The 13,645-nt window shown below is 31.9% G+C and overlaps 1 protein-coding gene across 1 annotated transcript in view; it reads left to right on the top strand.

Annotated features, from left to right (window-relative positions):
* Positions 1–13,645, top strand: part of LOC111702011 (dynein heavy chain 3, axonemal) — a 127,605-nt gene that overhangs the window by 1,916 nt on the left and 112,044 nt on the right. The window contains exons 2-11 of the mRNA XM_023473529.1: positions 1,312–1,391; positions 2,384–2,461; positions 2,963–3,030; positions 5,231–5,270; positions 5,934–6,048; positions 6,981–7,044; positions 7,163–7,195; positions 9,106–9,170; positions 10,468–10,516; positions 12,615–12,698. Of these exons, the coding sequence (XP_023329297.1) occupies positions 1,352–1,391; positions 2,384–2,461; positions 2,963–3,030; positions 5,231–5,270; positions 5,934–6,048; positions 6,981–7,044; positions 7,163–7,195; positions 9,106–9,170; positions 10,468–10,516; positions 12,615–12,698 (636 nt within the window). The 5' untranslated portion in view covers positions 1,312–1,351. The remainder of the gene's footprint in view (positions 1–1,311; positions 1,392–2,383; positions 2,462–2,962; positions 3,031–5,230; positions 5,271–5,933; positions 6,049–6,980; positions 7,045–7,162; positions 7,196–9,105; positions 9,171–10,467; positions 10,517–12,614; positions 12,699–13,645) is intronic.

Below are 13,645 nucleotides of genomic sequence, written 5' to 3'. Positions count from 1 at the left end.
AAATTGATAGGAGGGGGGGGGGGGTCCAAAAATCGTATACTAGGAAATTACCAGTTTATCTAAAAAATTATAAAGTTATGCATTTGTAACGGTAAATTACGTAAAAAACCCGCAAGTTTTTGGTGATGGAAATTTTGCTATAAAAGTCCTTAAATCTTTTTAAATTATAGACAAGACGACATTCTATGGCTTCTTTTTGAACCCAATTCAGGCGTCTAGTTTTCGTATAAATTCCAATGCCTACTCTTTATATTAGAAAGCTCTTTGTTTAAAACTGAATTGTGACTTAGTCCCACAAGAACCAGAAAATTCTGTAAAGTTAAAGTGAAGCAGTTTTATATTTGTAAAATAGGAAGCGTTTTTTGCTACATTAAATATGTGAGGCCCCCTACTGTTTCTTATCTGAGCCGCTTGTTTTAAGAAGTTTGATATCTGGAGTAAAGTTGTCTGGTTCTGGATATCTGGCAAATATATAGTTCTCTGCAGACCTATATAATACCTTCAACTTAGAAAAAGGAAATAGAAAAATTGAAAGAAGGCCGGACCAGATCTTTAATGAACATTATTGATGGATAGATTTATTTTACAATTCTACAGTAGAGATTTCAAACATTATTAATTTTAGTTTGAGGTATCATTTAATTTATGGCTCAATGTGTAAACATACACATTTTATTTAACTAAGTTCCTTGAACGCAAGGTACTAATGCAAGGTAAGTTAATTGTAGTTGCGTATACTCTGCGTACATATTGAAACCAGTTCTCTTTAGGCGGAATTTGTAAACAAGAATAGATGCATCAGTGTTCGTCTAGTATCCGAGGAAGATAAAAGCATATGATTTTGATAATTTTGAAAATTCACATAATAGTTTCTAAAGACCAGAATATTTCATAGATTATTTTTGTGAATTTTGATTTCATGTCATGCTGTGACATCCGTCTTGTGTTTACCTTTCCGCACAAAGACAGTACACTGCAGTACAAAAAATGCGCACACCTCTGAAATAGCTTTCCTTACATTAGTACCTTCCTTGAACGTAAATATTGCATTTTAAGCATTGCTGCCAATTTTTGTAAAATTTTTTGAAAGAGAGTAAATTATTTTGAAAGTGAAATATCACAGAAAACAAGTAAAACATTTTTCCTTTAAACCCTCAAAAATTAATTTTGGCAAGAAATAAAAAAGTTCGAAAAACAATATATTTATGAAGGGACATGAGTACCTGAATTCAGAAATTAGATCAAACACATGGAAGACCTTAATATATTAATTGCTAACCAAGAAAATTCTATTTTTAAATTTGTTTTTAGATCACTTGATAGTCCAGCCATCAAGCTGAAGGTTACACAAATGTTTAAGAACTCTACAGATCTCTCACAGTTATTCGCAGGTAACCCTGGAGTCATTAACATTGTTAGCAGGTAACCCTGGAGTCAATAACATTGTTTGCAGGTAACCCTGGAGTCATTAACATTGTTTGCAGGTAACCCTGGAGTCATTAACATTGTTTGCAGGTAACCCTGAAGTCCATAACATTGTTTGCAGGTAACCCTGGAGTCATTAACATTGTTTGCAGGTAACCCTGGAGTCATTAACATTGTTTGCAGGTAACCCTGGAGTTATTGACATTGTTTGTAGGTAACCCTGGACTGTTTGTAGGTAACCTCGAGTTATTCACAATTTAAGTTTAAAATTTAGGAAGTGTCACCGCTGTTGGACATGGAACTGAATACATAGATAATACCTTACATAATTTAAAAGAGGAAGAGGGCGGAGAGTGTAGGGGGGGTTAGGGGAGTGGGTTTAAGGTTATGTGGCCGGAAAAATGGTTTATATTGGTTGCCTAGTGTCCCTAGAGACCTATAATCCAAAGGGAACCATTTTCCAGGACTTTATTTCTTCTATAAACACAAACATACAATATGCTGCAACATTCAATATAAAAACAACTTGGTCTTTTTAAACATTTATGTAAAACATAATATTTAATATGATGAGAGTTTTAAAGTACATATTTTACCTTTTTTAACAGTAGTATATAAAGTATATTGATAATTTAAAGCTTATATTCATTGAGAATGGAAACTAAGAGGTGAAGCTTCCTCAGATGTACACAACCGACCACCCTATTAATTAATTAATAGGGTGGTCGGTTGTGTACATCACAATATGTTTTCGATTGAAATAGAAGTTGGCACGAAACGCCCTGACAGCCTAGTTCCTTACATTTAAACAATTCCCCCCCCCCTTCCGCCTTCCTTCATCATGAGCATTAAATGTATGATTGGTAACAATAATCTAGGTTAATATAGAAAATAACCATACATTTGGTCAGAAAAATGATTTTATCGCTAAAATATCATTTTAAAATATTGAATTTAGATTCTCCAGCTCCCAGGAGGATTGCAGATGCGGTCAGATCTAAGATAGAGAAGTTCAATGTTCATCTTTTTGTTCTGGGTAAGCGATATGGATATTTTTATGGAGAAGCGATTAGCATAGCATTCGGGATGTGGATTTTAGTTAAGGAAAAGTGTTATGGATAAGTTTTATAAATAAGTGTTATGGATAAGTTTTATAAATAAGTGTTATGGATAAGTTTTATAAATAAGTGTTATGGATAAGTTATATAAATAAGTGTTATGGACGTGTTCTAGATAAGTTTTCTTGATAGGTGGTCTAGATAAGTGTTCTGGATAAGTGTTCTGGATAAGTGTTATGGATAAGTTTTATAAATAAGTGTTATGGATAAGTGTTCTAGATAAGTTTTCTTGATAGGTGTTCTAGATAAGTGTTCTAGATAAGTGTTCTGGATAAGTGTTCTGGATAAGTGTTCTGGATAAGTGTTCTAGATAAGTGTTCTGGATAAGTCTAAAAATGTATTCGAACCTTTATAATTATCAATTGTTATTTTTGTTTTCTTTTTTCTGTTTTCATTCTTTTGATGATCTTTGTTAATAGAGACAATTTGTAATCCTGGTTTAAGAGAGAGGCATTGGGAGCAGATGGGACAAGAACTGGGTTTCCAGGTTACAAACTTTACTCTTGGTTTCCAGATTTTATACTTTACTCTTGGTTTCCAGGTTACATACCTTACTCTTGGTTTCCAGGTTACATACTTTACTCTTGGTTTCCAGGTGACATACTTTACTCTTGGTTTCCAGGTTACATACTTTACTCTTGGTTTTCAGGTTACAAACTTTACTCTTGGTTTCCAGGTTACATACTTTACTCTTGGTTTCCAGGTTACAAACTTTACTCTTGGTTTCTAGGTTACATAATTTACTCTTGGTTTCCAGGTAACATACTTTACTCTTGGTTTCCAGGTTACAAATTTTACTCTTGATTTCCAGGTTGCAAACTTTATTTGTGGTTTCCAGGTTTTAAAGTTTACCTTTTGTTTCCAGGTTACAAACTTTACTCTTGGTGTTCAGGTTACAAATATTTCTCTTGGTTTCCAGGTTACAGCTTTACTCTTGGTTTCCAGGTTACATACTTTACTCTTGGTTTCCTGGTTACAAATTTTACTCTTGATTTCCAGGTTTCAAACTTTATTTGTGGTTTCCAGGTTTTAAAGTTTACTCTTTGTTTCCAGGTTACAAACTTTACTCTTAGTGTTCAGGTTACAAATATTCCTCTTGGTTTCCAGGAATTACAGCTTTACTCTTGGTTTCCATTTTTTTTTTANTTTAAACTTTACTCTTGGTTTCCAGGTTACAAACTTTACTCTTGGTTTCCAGGTTACAAACTTTACTCTTGGTTTCCAGGTTACAAACTTTACTCTTGGTTTCCAGGTTGCAAACTTTACTAACTTTTTCTTGAAGCTCACAATTATGCAAACACACAGGGCAGACTTCATACAATGTTATGTTAAAACTTTCTCGGTCTAATTTTTTTTTTGATAAAAAAATTAATTAATGTAACAGTTGTCTTTCATTAACTACACGTAACTACAGTGTAATATTTTAAAATTGCAACAAAATAAAAGCAAAAAATCCGCCAAAAAACCATCAGAAATTCGTGGTTTTGGATAAGTTCATTATTAGTGTGGGCGAGAGTGCACTGAGAAGTTGTTAATCAAACTATTTTAAAACAAAAAATCCTTTTTTTTATTTTCTTATTAAAGGTAGTGTTCTCGAAAAATTAAAAGGGGGTATAGATTGATATCGAATCGAATTAGATATCGATCATTACTAAATTTAATATTATCTGTTGGGTCTATAACAAAAACAAAAAAATGTTATAAAATATCAACTTTTATGAATTCATCCAATTGCATTGGACACTTTTAGGTTATATCTGTTGAGCTGAATGGTGGATATCGATATCATTGCTTGATCTCCTCTTTTCATTAATCTCCAGATTAAATATAACTTGTACTGCTCTTGTTATTAATCTCCAGATTAAATATAGCTTGCACTACTCTTGTTATTAATCTCCAGATTAATTAACAAATCGGGATTAAGTATATCCCATTATAAAGTTTTCAGCTTTGAATGATTAATTATAATTTTAATTGAATTATTTACGATCTAAGTTGAAAGATGCAATTCTGTAAATTTGTATGAACGTTAACTTTTAGGTATAAGACGTTTTGTGCCATTTATAGACTCAACAGTAGAGATGTCAACGTTTTGATTTTTCTAGATTTTAGCTTTCGTTACGATAATATTCATCAAAAGTATTAACGTTTGAAACGTTACGTTGCACATTTTGAAATTTTATGGTATATAGTAACGTTACGTAATGAATTTTCTGCACTTGAATACCTTATACAACGTTACGCTTTAGTAAATGTTATTGAAAAAACAGTAAGTTCCGTTACGCTTTTGCATTTGATGTTTAAAAAATGAAACAAAACATTTCTTTACGTTATGGTCAAAAAAGTTGTAGATATTAGAAAAATAACGTTATATTTCCACAAAACGCTAACGTTGGGGGTATACTTCTCTAACGTTAACGTTTAACGTTAACGTTAGGTATGAGCTCCTATAACGTTAACGTTTAACGTTCACGTTATATAGAATATATCCAAACGTTACACATTATTGTAACGTAACGTACAAAAACGTACATTTTACGTTACGTTGCACTATCGTTGACATCTCTACTCAACAGATAATGGTAAGATTAGAATTGATCGATCAAATTAGATTCGTTATCAGCCTATACTCCCTTTAATTTTTCGCGAACATCCCTTTCATCTGTCATCTAAATAATTATTTGCAGGTTAAGCACGGTGCAGATATCACTCTCTCAAACATGATTGGTAAATTATTAAGATATATTATAAATCATTTCTTAAAAGCATAATTAAGTTCGATTGGTAAAATGTAAATATATATACATGTTGATTTTAATTTCTATCTATTTGTTCTGATGATTTTAATAAATTCCATTTAGATACAGATTAGGTCTTTTAAAATCTATTCATCTGCGCAAGGTACAATAATTGGCATGACTGATTTGATAAAAGTTGGGCCAATTTGCCGTAGGTGTTGTTAAACACTCTTTTTAATATTCCAGTTGTATAAAGTTGTTGGACGTTGGTATACACTCCCTTTAATATTCCCCTTGTCTAGACGTTGGTATACACTACCTTTAATATTCCCCTTGTCTAGACGTTGGTATGCACTCCCTTTAATACTCCCCTTGTCTAGATGCTCGTATACACTCCCTTTAATATTCCCCTTGTCTAGATGCTGATATACGCTCCCTTTAATATTAACCTTGTCTAGATGCTGATATTCACTCCCTATAATATTTCCCTTGTCTAGATGCTGGTATACAGTCCCTTTGATATTACCCTTGTCTCTTTGCTGGTATACACTCCCTTACATATTCCCTTTTTTAGATGCTGGTATACACTCTCTTTAATATTTCCCTTGTCTAGATGCTGGTTTACACTCCCTTTAATATTCCCTTTTCCTAGACGCTGGTATTCACAAGCTGGGAGAAAGGTTGCAGGATATCTCTAACTCTGCCAGCAAGGAGTTCTCCCTGGAGAAAGCAATGGCTAAGATGAAGGGAGAATGGGAGAATGTTAGGTTAGACAGGGTTACCCACCAAGGATGAGACTTTATAGACGACTGTACTAATTTATAGTGTCTAATTCCGCGTATTCACAATATTTTGCAACTGTAAACTTCTTTCTTTCTTTTTTAAATCATAAAATAAGCCAGTAAACGACTGTTTTCAAGGCAGAAGACTAACTTCAATCTTGGGATTTTCATATTATATGAGTTTCAGGTCGTCTTTACTTTCTTATCCTTTGTGGATAACCCTGTATTATACAAAATAATCATAACCTATTAAAGGGGGTAAAACAAAACAAAAATACCGTGACAAATTTACAGAAATTAATATATTCAAGTAAATATTAAAAATGTTTAAAGTTTTTCGAATACTTCATTTATTCGGACATCTTATATCATCATATTCTGAATGAAAACCTCTGTGAATATTCTGTTATTAATAAAAATCTCTATCAATATTTTGATATTAATGAAAACCTCTACGAACATTTTGATATTAATGGAAACCTTTATAGATATTCTGATGTCAATGAAAACCTCTATAAATATTCTGATGTCAATGAAAACCTCTATAAATATTTTGATATTAATGAAAACCTCTATAAATGTTCTGATGTCAATGAAAACCTCTATAAATATTCTGTTATTAATGAAAACCTCTATAATTAATTTGATATTAATGAAAACCTCTATGAATATTTTGATATTATTGAAAACCTCTATAAATATTCTGATGTCAATGAAAACCTCTATAAATAATTTGAAATTAGTGAAAACCTCTATAAATATTCTGATGTCAATGAAAAACCTCTATAAATATTTTGATATTAATGAAAACCTCTATGAATATTCTGATATCAATGAAAACCTCTATGAATATTCTGATATCAATGAAAACCTCTATAAATATTATTATATCAATGATGAGCAAGGTTTAAATCTAGGTTTCAGTGTCAGGCCTACAGAGAGTCCGGGGTATCCATACTTGCAGGAGTAGATGATATCCAGGTCTATTATTTTCTTATCCTTTCCTTTCTATTCTATTCTATTCTATTCTATTCTATTCTATTTTTTTCTTTCATATACTAAAGTATACTGTGTATAACGTATATATATTGTCTGCTAGGTGATGCTGGATGATCATATACTGAAGTATAATGTGTATAATATGTATATATATATATATATATATTGTCTGCTAGGTGATGCTGGATGATCATATACTAAAGTATAATGTGTATAAAATGTATATATATTGTCTCCTAGGTGATGCTGGATGATCATATACTAAAGTATAATGTGTATAATGTGTATATATTGTCTGCTGGTGATGCTGGATGATCATATACTAAAGTATAATGTGTATAATGTATATATATTGTCTGCTAGGTGATGCTGGATGATCATATACTAAAGTATACTGTGTATAGTGTGTATATATTGTCTGCTAGGTGATGCTGGATGATCATATACTAAAGTATACTGTGTATAATGTGTATATATTGTCTGCTAGGTGATGCTGGATTAGCCAAAGATTTTTCAGAATATCAATTTCACCATTTTCCACCGAGTTTGCTTAAAATTGTTTTCTATTCAGAATTACTTTTGTGAGATGCAAAGCTTGACGAATTTATTTAGATTGTACAATGTACTTCTGATGTTTGAAATGTTAATATGCTTGGCCCTAATTTTTAAACTAAGTGCGTCTAGGGCTACTTTTTTATAACAGTAGTATTAAAAAGAACGAAAGTATAATAACCAAAAACTGAACTAAAGACAAGAACACAAATTATTTTAAAATGAAAAAGTTTGAAAACTGATGATTCCTATATCTGAGTGTTTATATTTCTGATAAACCTGTTTGCAGTTTCACAACTTGTTAAACAACAGTAGTTAAAGTTTCAAGTGTTTGCCCAAGGCTAAATTTCATTAGAGTTGACCAGGAGGAAATTTCAGGAAATCCAATAGTTTGCTAAATTTGGAGAAACTTAACTTTGTTTAAAGAATTTAAAGGGAATATTGGCCAAATTCAATCAGTACATTACATACAGTATATATAAAGGGAATGTTTATGAAACTTCTTGTAATCATAAAGTGACATTTTCAAAAGTAACCTTTAAACCTTTGTCTTAATACAAATACAAAAGTAATCCTCATTTTTCTAGCTTAACATTTATCATTTCAATTCTCATTTTCCACCTGAAAATTCATCATTTCAATCTTCATTTTTCTAGCTAAAAATGTATCATTTCAATCTTCATTTTTTAACTAAAAATTCATCATTTCAATCCTCATTTTTCTAGCTAAAAATTAATCATTTCAATCCTCATTTTACTAGCTAAAAATTCATCATGCCAATCCTCAACTTTTTAGCTAAAAATTAATCATTTCAATTCTCATTTTCTAGCTAAAAAATTATCATTTCAAGCCCAATATGACATGCGGATTTCTGCCATGAAGACTAAGAGTGATGTAAAGGATAGAACGTACCGCTCTATAGTTGGAGAGTCCATTGAAATTACGTTTACATCACCCCGGACTAACCAGAGTGAGAGGCATTCAGTTTCTTCTATTTGAAATCATCCGTGCTTTGGTCTGTAGCTGAACAATCTTTAAACGTATGGATTTTTTGTTTCATACTTTTCATTCAAAACGTATATACTGGCAAACAGGTGTTTAAGAAATAAGGCAAAAGAACTATGTTTAATAGGACAAATTGTGATCGAAAGTCACAGCTTTCTGGAATATTAACAGAACCCTTAAATCCACGTGACATGGTTTAAGATCAATTACGGATTTCTCGGCCCATTATTTACAAAAATAAATACAAAATTCATGTCACAAATAAAGTCAGTCTCTCCGGATCAACTTTAAGTACACAAAGTTCACAACTAACTCTATATACTCTCTTCCTGTCCTTAATAAGACTAGGTTTACATCGAACTAACTTTTATTACTAAAGATACTACGTAGCGGTGAGCGCATTCAAATACGAAAATATATTTACAAGGTTTGGGTTTACTAAGATAGATATTTAATTTTATTACATACAAACAAGATGATTTTAAGGATATTCTGGATGCGTGGTTGAGGTGCCAGGAGTCTTGGTTGTATTTAGAACCTATTTTTAACAGGTAAGATAAAACCTGGAAATAATTAATCTGACATTTTTGCGAAAGGAATGGAAATTTTACCACAAACTTAATTATTCTAATCACTTTGCAACCTGATGGTGTAAAAGATTAATATTTCAAACTTAAATTAAATGAATTAACAAAATATATAGTTTGAAATATCTAAGGTCGACGACATAAGGTTAAAAAGATATATTGATTAGAAAATCAAAGGTTGTGGTAAAGCATCAATTCCTTTCTTAAACGGCGTTGTGACTTTTTTATTTAACGCACTCCTCATTATAGCTTTTCAGAGAGAGGAGCTATAGACTAAAACATGAAAGATTTCAATCTGACATCAAATTCAATTTGACGCTGGGACTTTTTAAATTATAATTTCTGTTAGTTATGTTCTTTTCCAATGAGTCACAATTACGAAAACAAATTTTTAAGTGTTTTCTAATAATACACTAAAATTGTATTGTTTTCACTTTTCCTTATTTTTCTTCTTTCAATTTCTTTTTGCCTTTTTAAACATAACAAATGTTTAACTATTTCTTTTTAGAGCTATTAAGCTTTTAAAACGCTTTGCGCCCATCTTCTATTCCATTCTATTTAATTGTGGCATCTTCGCTTTGTATAATATAAAACAATAGCAAAAACAAAGTGCGCGGATTAAATAATAATCTAAAATTTGTAAAGACAAATTTTGTAAGTTTGAGCATCTATAAACCTTTCTTGGGGGTTAGAGATGAATCATTTTCACTTTTTTGAGAAAAGATCTTTTTGTTTTAAAAACGACAAAGAAAAAATGAAACAATAGTTTTTTTCGAACAATAGTTTTTATAAACGACCGTTTCTTTTTTCGATCGTTAACGACGACTCTTTGTTTCTGACCGTTAACGATGACCTTTTCAAGACAAAATACACTATTATGGTCGGAGAATCTGAGTCGGAAAACATTGAGGATATTTATCTCAATAAAAAAACATTTATAATATAACATATTTATAAACTTATCTTCCTGAACAAAAAATTGAAATTTATTAACACAAAGCTAAAATTCATTTTTTAAATCGATTGTTTTTAAAATATAAAAAACTATTGTTTTTTTTCATAAAAACAAAACTATCGTCTTCTTATAAAACGAAACAATCGTTTAAAAAAAACCGAAATAAAAAACGATAGTTTTTAAAAACGATTGACAACTCTGCCATGTGAGTTGCCACACAAATTTTGAGGATGTTCGGTTAATCTTATTTTATGCAAACGGACAAACAGACATCATAGCAAACTATTATACAATTATAATATTCAGTGAAGACATTATGAAACAAATGCCAGTTGAGGGAAGAAAGTTCAACAAGGTAATACAATGTATACGGTGAAACCCTTAACATAGTGGAATAAGAAGACGACAATTAAGCAATTTTTGTGCATTTGAATTTATCATTTATCATGTAAACGAGCTAAGAATCAATTTATCAAGTAAAATGGGTCTGTTTTTACTCCACACTACGTTTTTGTTTATATTGGACTATTTTAAATGATAACTAAAGTCTAACAGTCATCTTACTATTCCACAGTTTTATGGATCTAACTGTTTTTTAAATTGAACATTTTAACAGATTTCAGTCTAGTCATATTCAAGACTAAAAACTTGTTCACCAGGGTGAAGAAAGGTTTTCTTTTAATTTATTCTATTAATTAAGCTATTGAAATATAAATATAAATAATCGGTGTCAGGTATTTTCCCGAGGACGACCTCCTAGTGTTTCCAAAGGTTAGGTTCGGCCTTGGGAGGCGCTGCAGTCTGCAAGGAGGGCCAAGCGCTGCGCCTAGAATGGGATATGTGACTGAGTGCTATGATTAAAACAGGCTAGGGAACCGAGCGCTACGGTTATAACGGGCTAGGGAACCGAGCGCTACGGTTATAACGGGCTAGGGAACCGAGCGCTACAGTTATAACAGGCTAGGGAACCGAGCGCTACGGTTATAACGGGCTAGGGAACCGAGCGCTACGGTTATAACGGGCTAGGGAACCAAGCGTTACGGTTATAACGGGCTAGGGAACCAAGCGCTAGGGTTATAACGGGCTAGGGAACTGAGCGCTACGGTTATAACGGGCTATGGAACCAAGCGCTACGGTAATAACGGGCTAGGGAACCGAGCGCTACGGTTATAATGGGCTAGGGAACCGAGCGCTACGGTTATAACTGGCTATGGAACCAAGCGCTACGGTAATAACGGGCTAGGGAACCGAGCGCTACGGTTATAACGGGCTAGGGAACCGAGCGCTACGGTTATAACGGGCTAGGGAACCAAGCACTACAGTTATAACGGGCTAGGGAACCGAGCGCTACGGTTATAACGGGCTAGGGAACCGAGCGCTACGGTTATAACGGGCTAGGGAACCGAGCGTTATGGTTATAACGGGCTAGGGAACCAAGCGCTACATTTATAACGGGCTAGGGAACCGAGCGCTACGGTTATAACAGGCTAGAGAACCGAGCGCTACGGTTATAACGGGCTAGGGAACCGAGCGCTACGGTTATAACGGGCTAGGGAACCGAGCGCTACGGTTAGAACAGGCTTTGGAAGTTGCCGCTAGGAAAATTGCACATGGAAAAGTAACTAATATCAAATAATCCGGTTTCTTTTGTTGAATAGAAAATGGTGGAATATATATATAATCTGATTTATTTAGGTGTATAGAATATGGAGGAATATCAAATAATCCGATTTCTTTAGGTGGATAAAATATGGAGGAATATATATATAATCTAATTTCTTTACGTGTATAGAATATAGAGGAATATGAATATTTAATCTGATTTCTCTAGGTGTATAGAATATGGAGGAATATATAATTAATATGATTTCTCTATAGGTGTAGAGAATATGGAGAAATATAAATATTTAATATGATTTCTCTAGGTGTACAGAATATGGAGGAATATATATGTATAATATGATTTCTCTAGGTGTACAGAATATGAGACTATTGAAGCAAGTTCTAAGCTTTGCATTAGATTTCTTTCTAATTTATGTAAAAATGACCTCAACACAGTTCTTGGCAGAAATTTATTTTCTATTGCAAATGATTGTTCTGTAAATCCTTCGGATCTTAGTAAAATGTTAGTTAAGAAACAATTGAAATATTTTGATTGCATGGAAAGTTCCGGTTTTACAAGAACTTTTAAATACAAGAATGAATAATTTATATGTTGAAGGATTCGATGATTACGTAATAACTGAAATGATAAATATGTTATGTAGTGAGTAAAAACCAATGTTTTCTATTTGTGCATAATTTTGCATATTTTTTCTCTTTTCTTTTGGAAACCTGTATTTTCAAAAAAAATTTATTTAGACAAATTTAAACTACACCATTTATATATGTATTTATATCTTTGTGTGTGAATAAAACAGAATATGGAGGAATATATATTATGATTTCTCTAGGTGGACAGAATATGGAGGAATATAATGGCTAAAACTGTGTCTGATACAAGAGTTGTTCTGGCAACCAGTCAACAGAATATGTTGGTAAATACTCCGTTCCTTTCAAACTTAAGTAGGAAACAAGCAATTTTAAATTGCATAGGCCTAGGGCTACAAAAAAGTATGAATAAGATGGCGGTTTAAACTAAAAGGTCATGGCGTTGCGACACTTTAAAGTCGAAGCTGTCTAAATATTTAATGCCTATCTTCCAGAGTTGTCTAAAACTACTTGTTTTTGTTTGTAATCATAAATTTTATATTTGTATTTCGAGACATTGTAAAATATCTTGGTAATGTTAGTGTTTGGGATTAAAAATATTAAACCCAAGCTTTACAAGTGTTATAGTCATGAAGGAGTTTATACTATTATCTCTTAAAGTCTGCAGACATCTTTATTATATTCTTTTATATTCTAGAAACAAACAGTTTTTTCTTTTCAATTTTTTTAGGTTTTGAGTGCACATATTTATGTTATATTTGTACTGGTACATATTTATGTTATAAATATACTGGTACATATTTATGTTTTGAATGTACATTTTTCTGTTTTGATCTTTTGGAAACCTGTATTTTCAAAAAAAATTTATTTAGACAAATTTAAACTACACCATTTATATATGTATTTATATCTTTGTGTGTGAATAAATCTTTATAATATAATATATGTATAATATGATTTCTCTAGGTGGACAGAATATTGAGGAATATATATATATGTAATCTGATTTCTCTAGGTGGACAGAATATGGAGGAATATATATATATACTAGGCTTTTAGGGCGCTTTGCGCCCATCTTCTATTTCAATTTTTAAATGTGGCGTTATCTCTGAACATCTTCTCTTTGTACAGTATAAAACAAAAACAAAAAAAGTTTGCGGATTTCATAATATTTTTTGCGCATTTTCAAAATTTTCAAAAATAAAAAACTTAAAACACAAATTTTTAAAATTTTGATCATTCATAAACCTTCCCTGGGGTCACGTGAGGTCCC

Source organism: Eurytemora carolleeae, unplaced genomic scaffold (genome assembly GCF_000591075.1).
Source record: "Eurytemora carolleeae unplaced genomic scaffold, Eaff_2.0 scaffold390, whole genome shotgun sequence".
NCBI classification, from domain to species: Eukaryota; Metazoa; Arthropoda; class Copepoda; order Calanoida; family Temoridae; genus Eurytemora; species Eurytemora carolleeae.
This window is presented reverse-complemented; position numbering and strand designations above follow the sequence as displayed.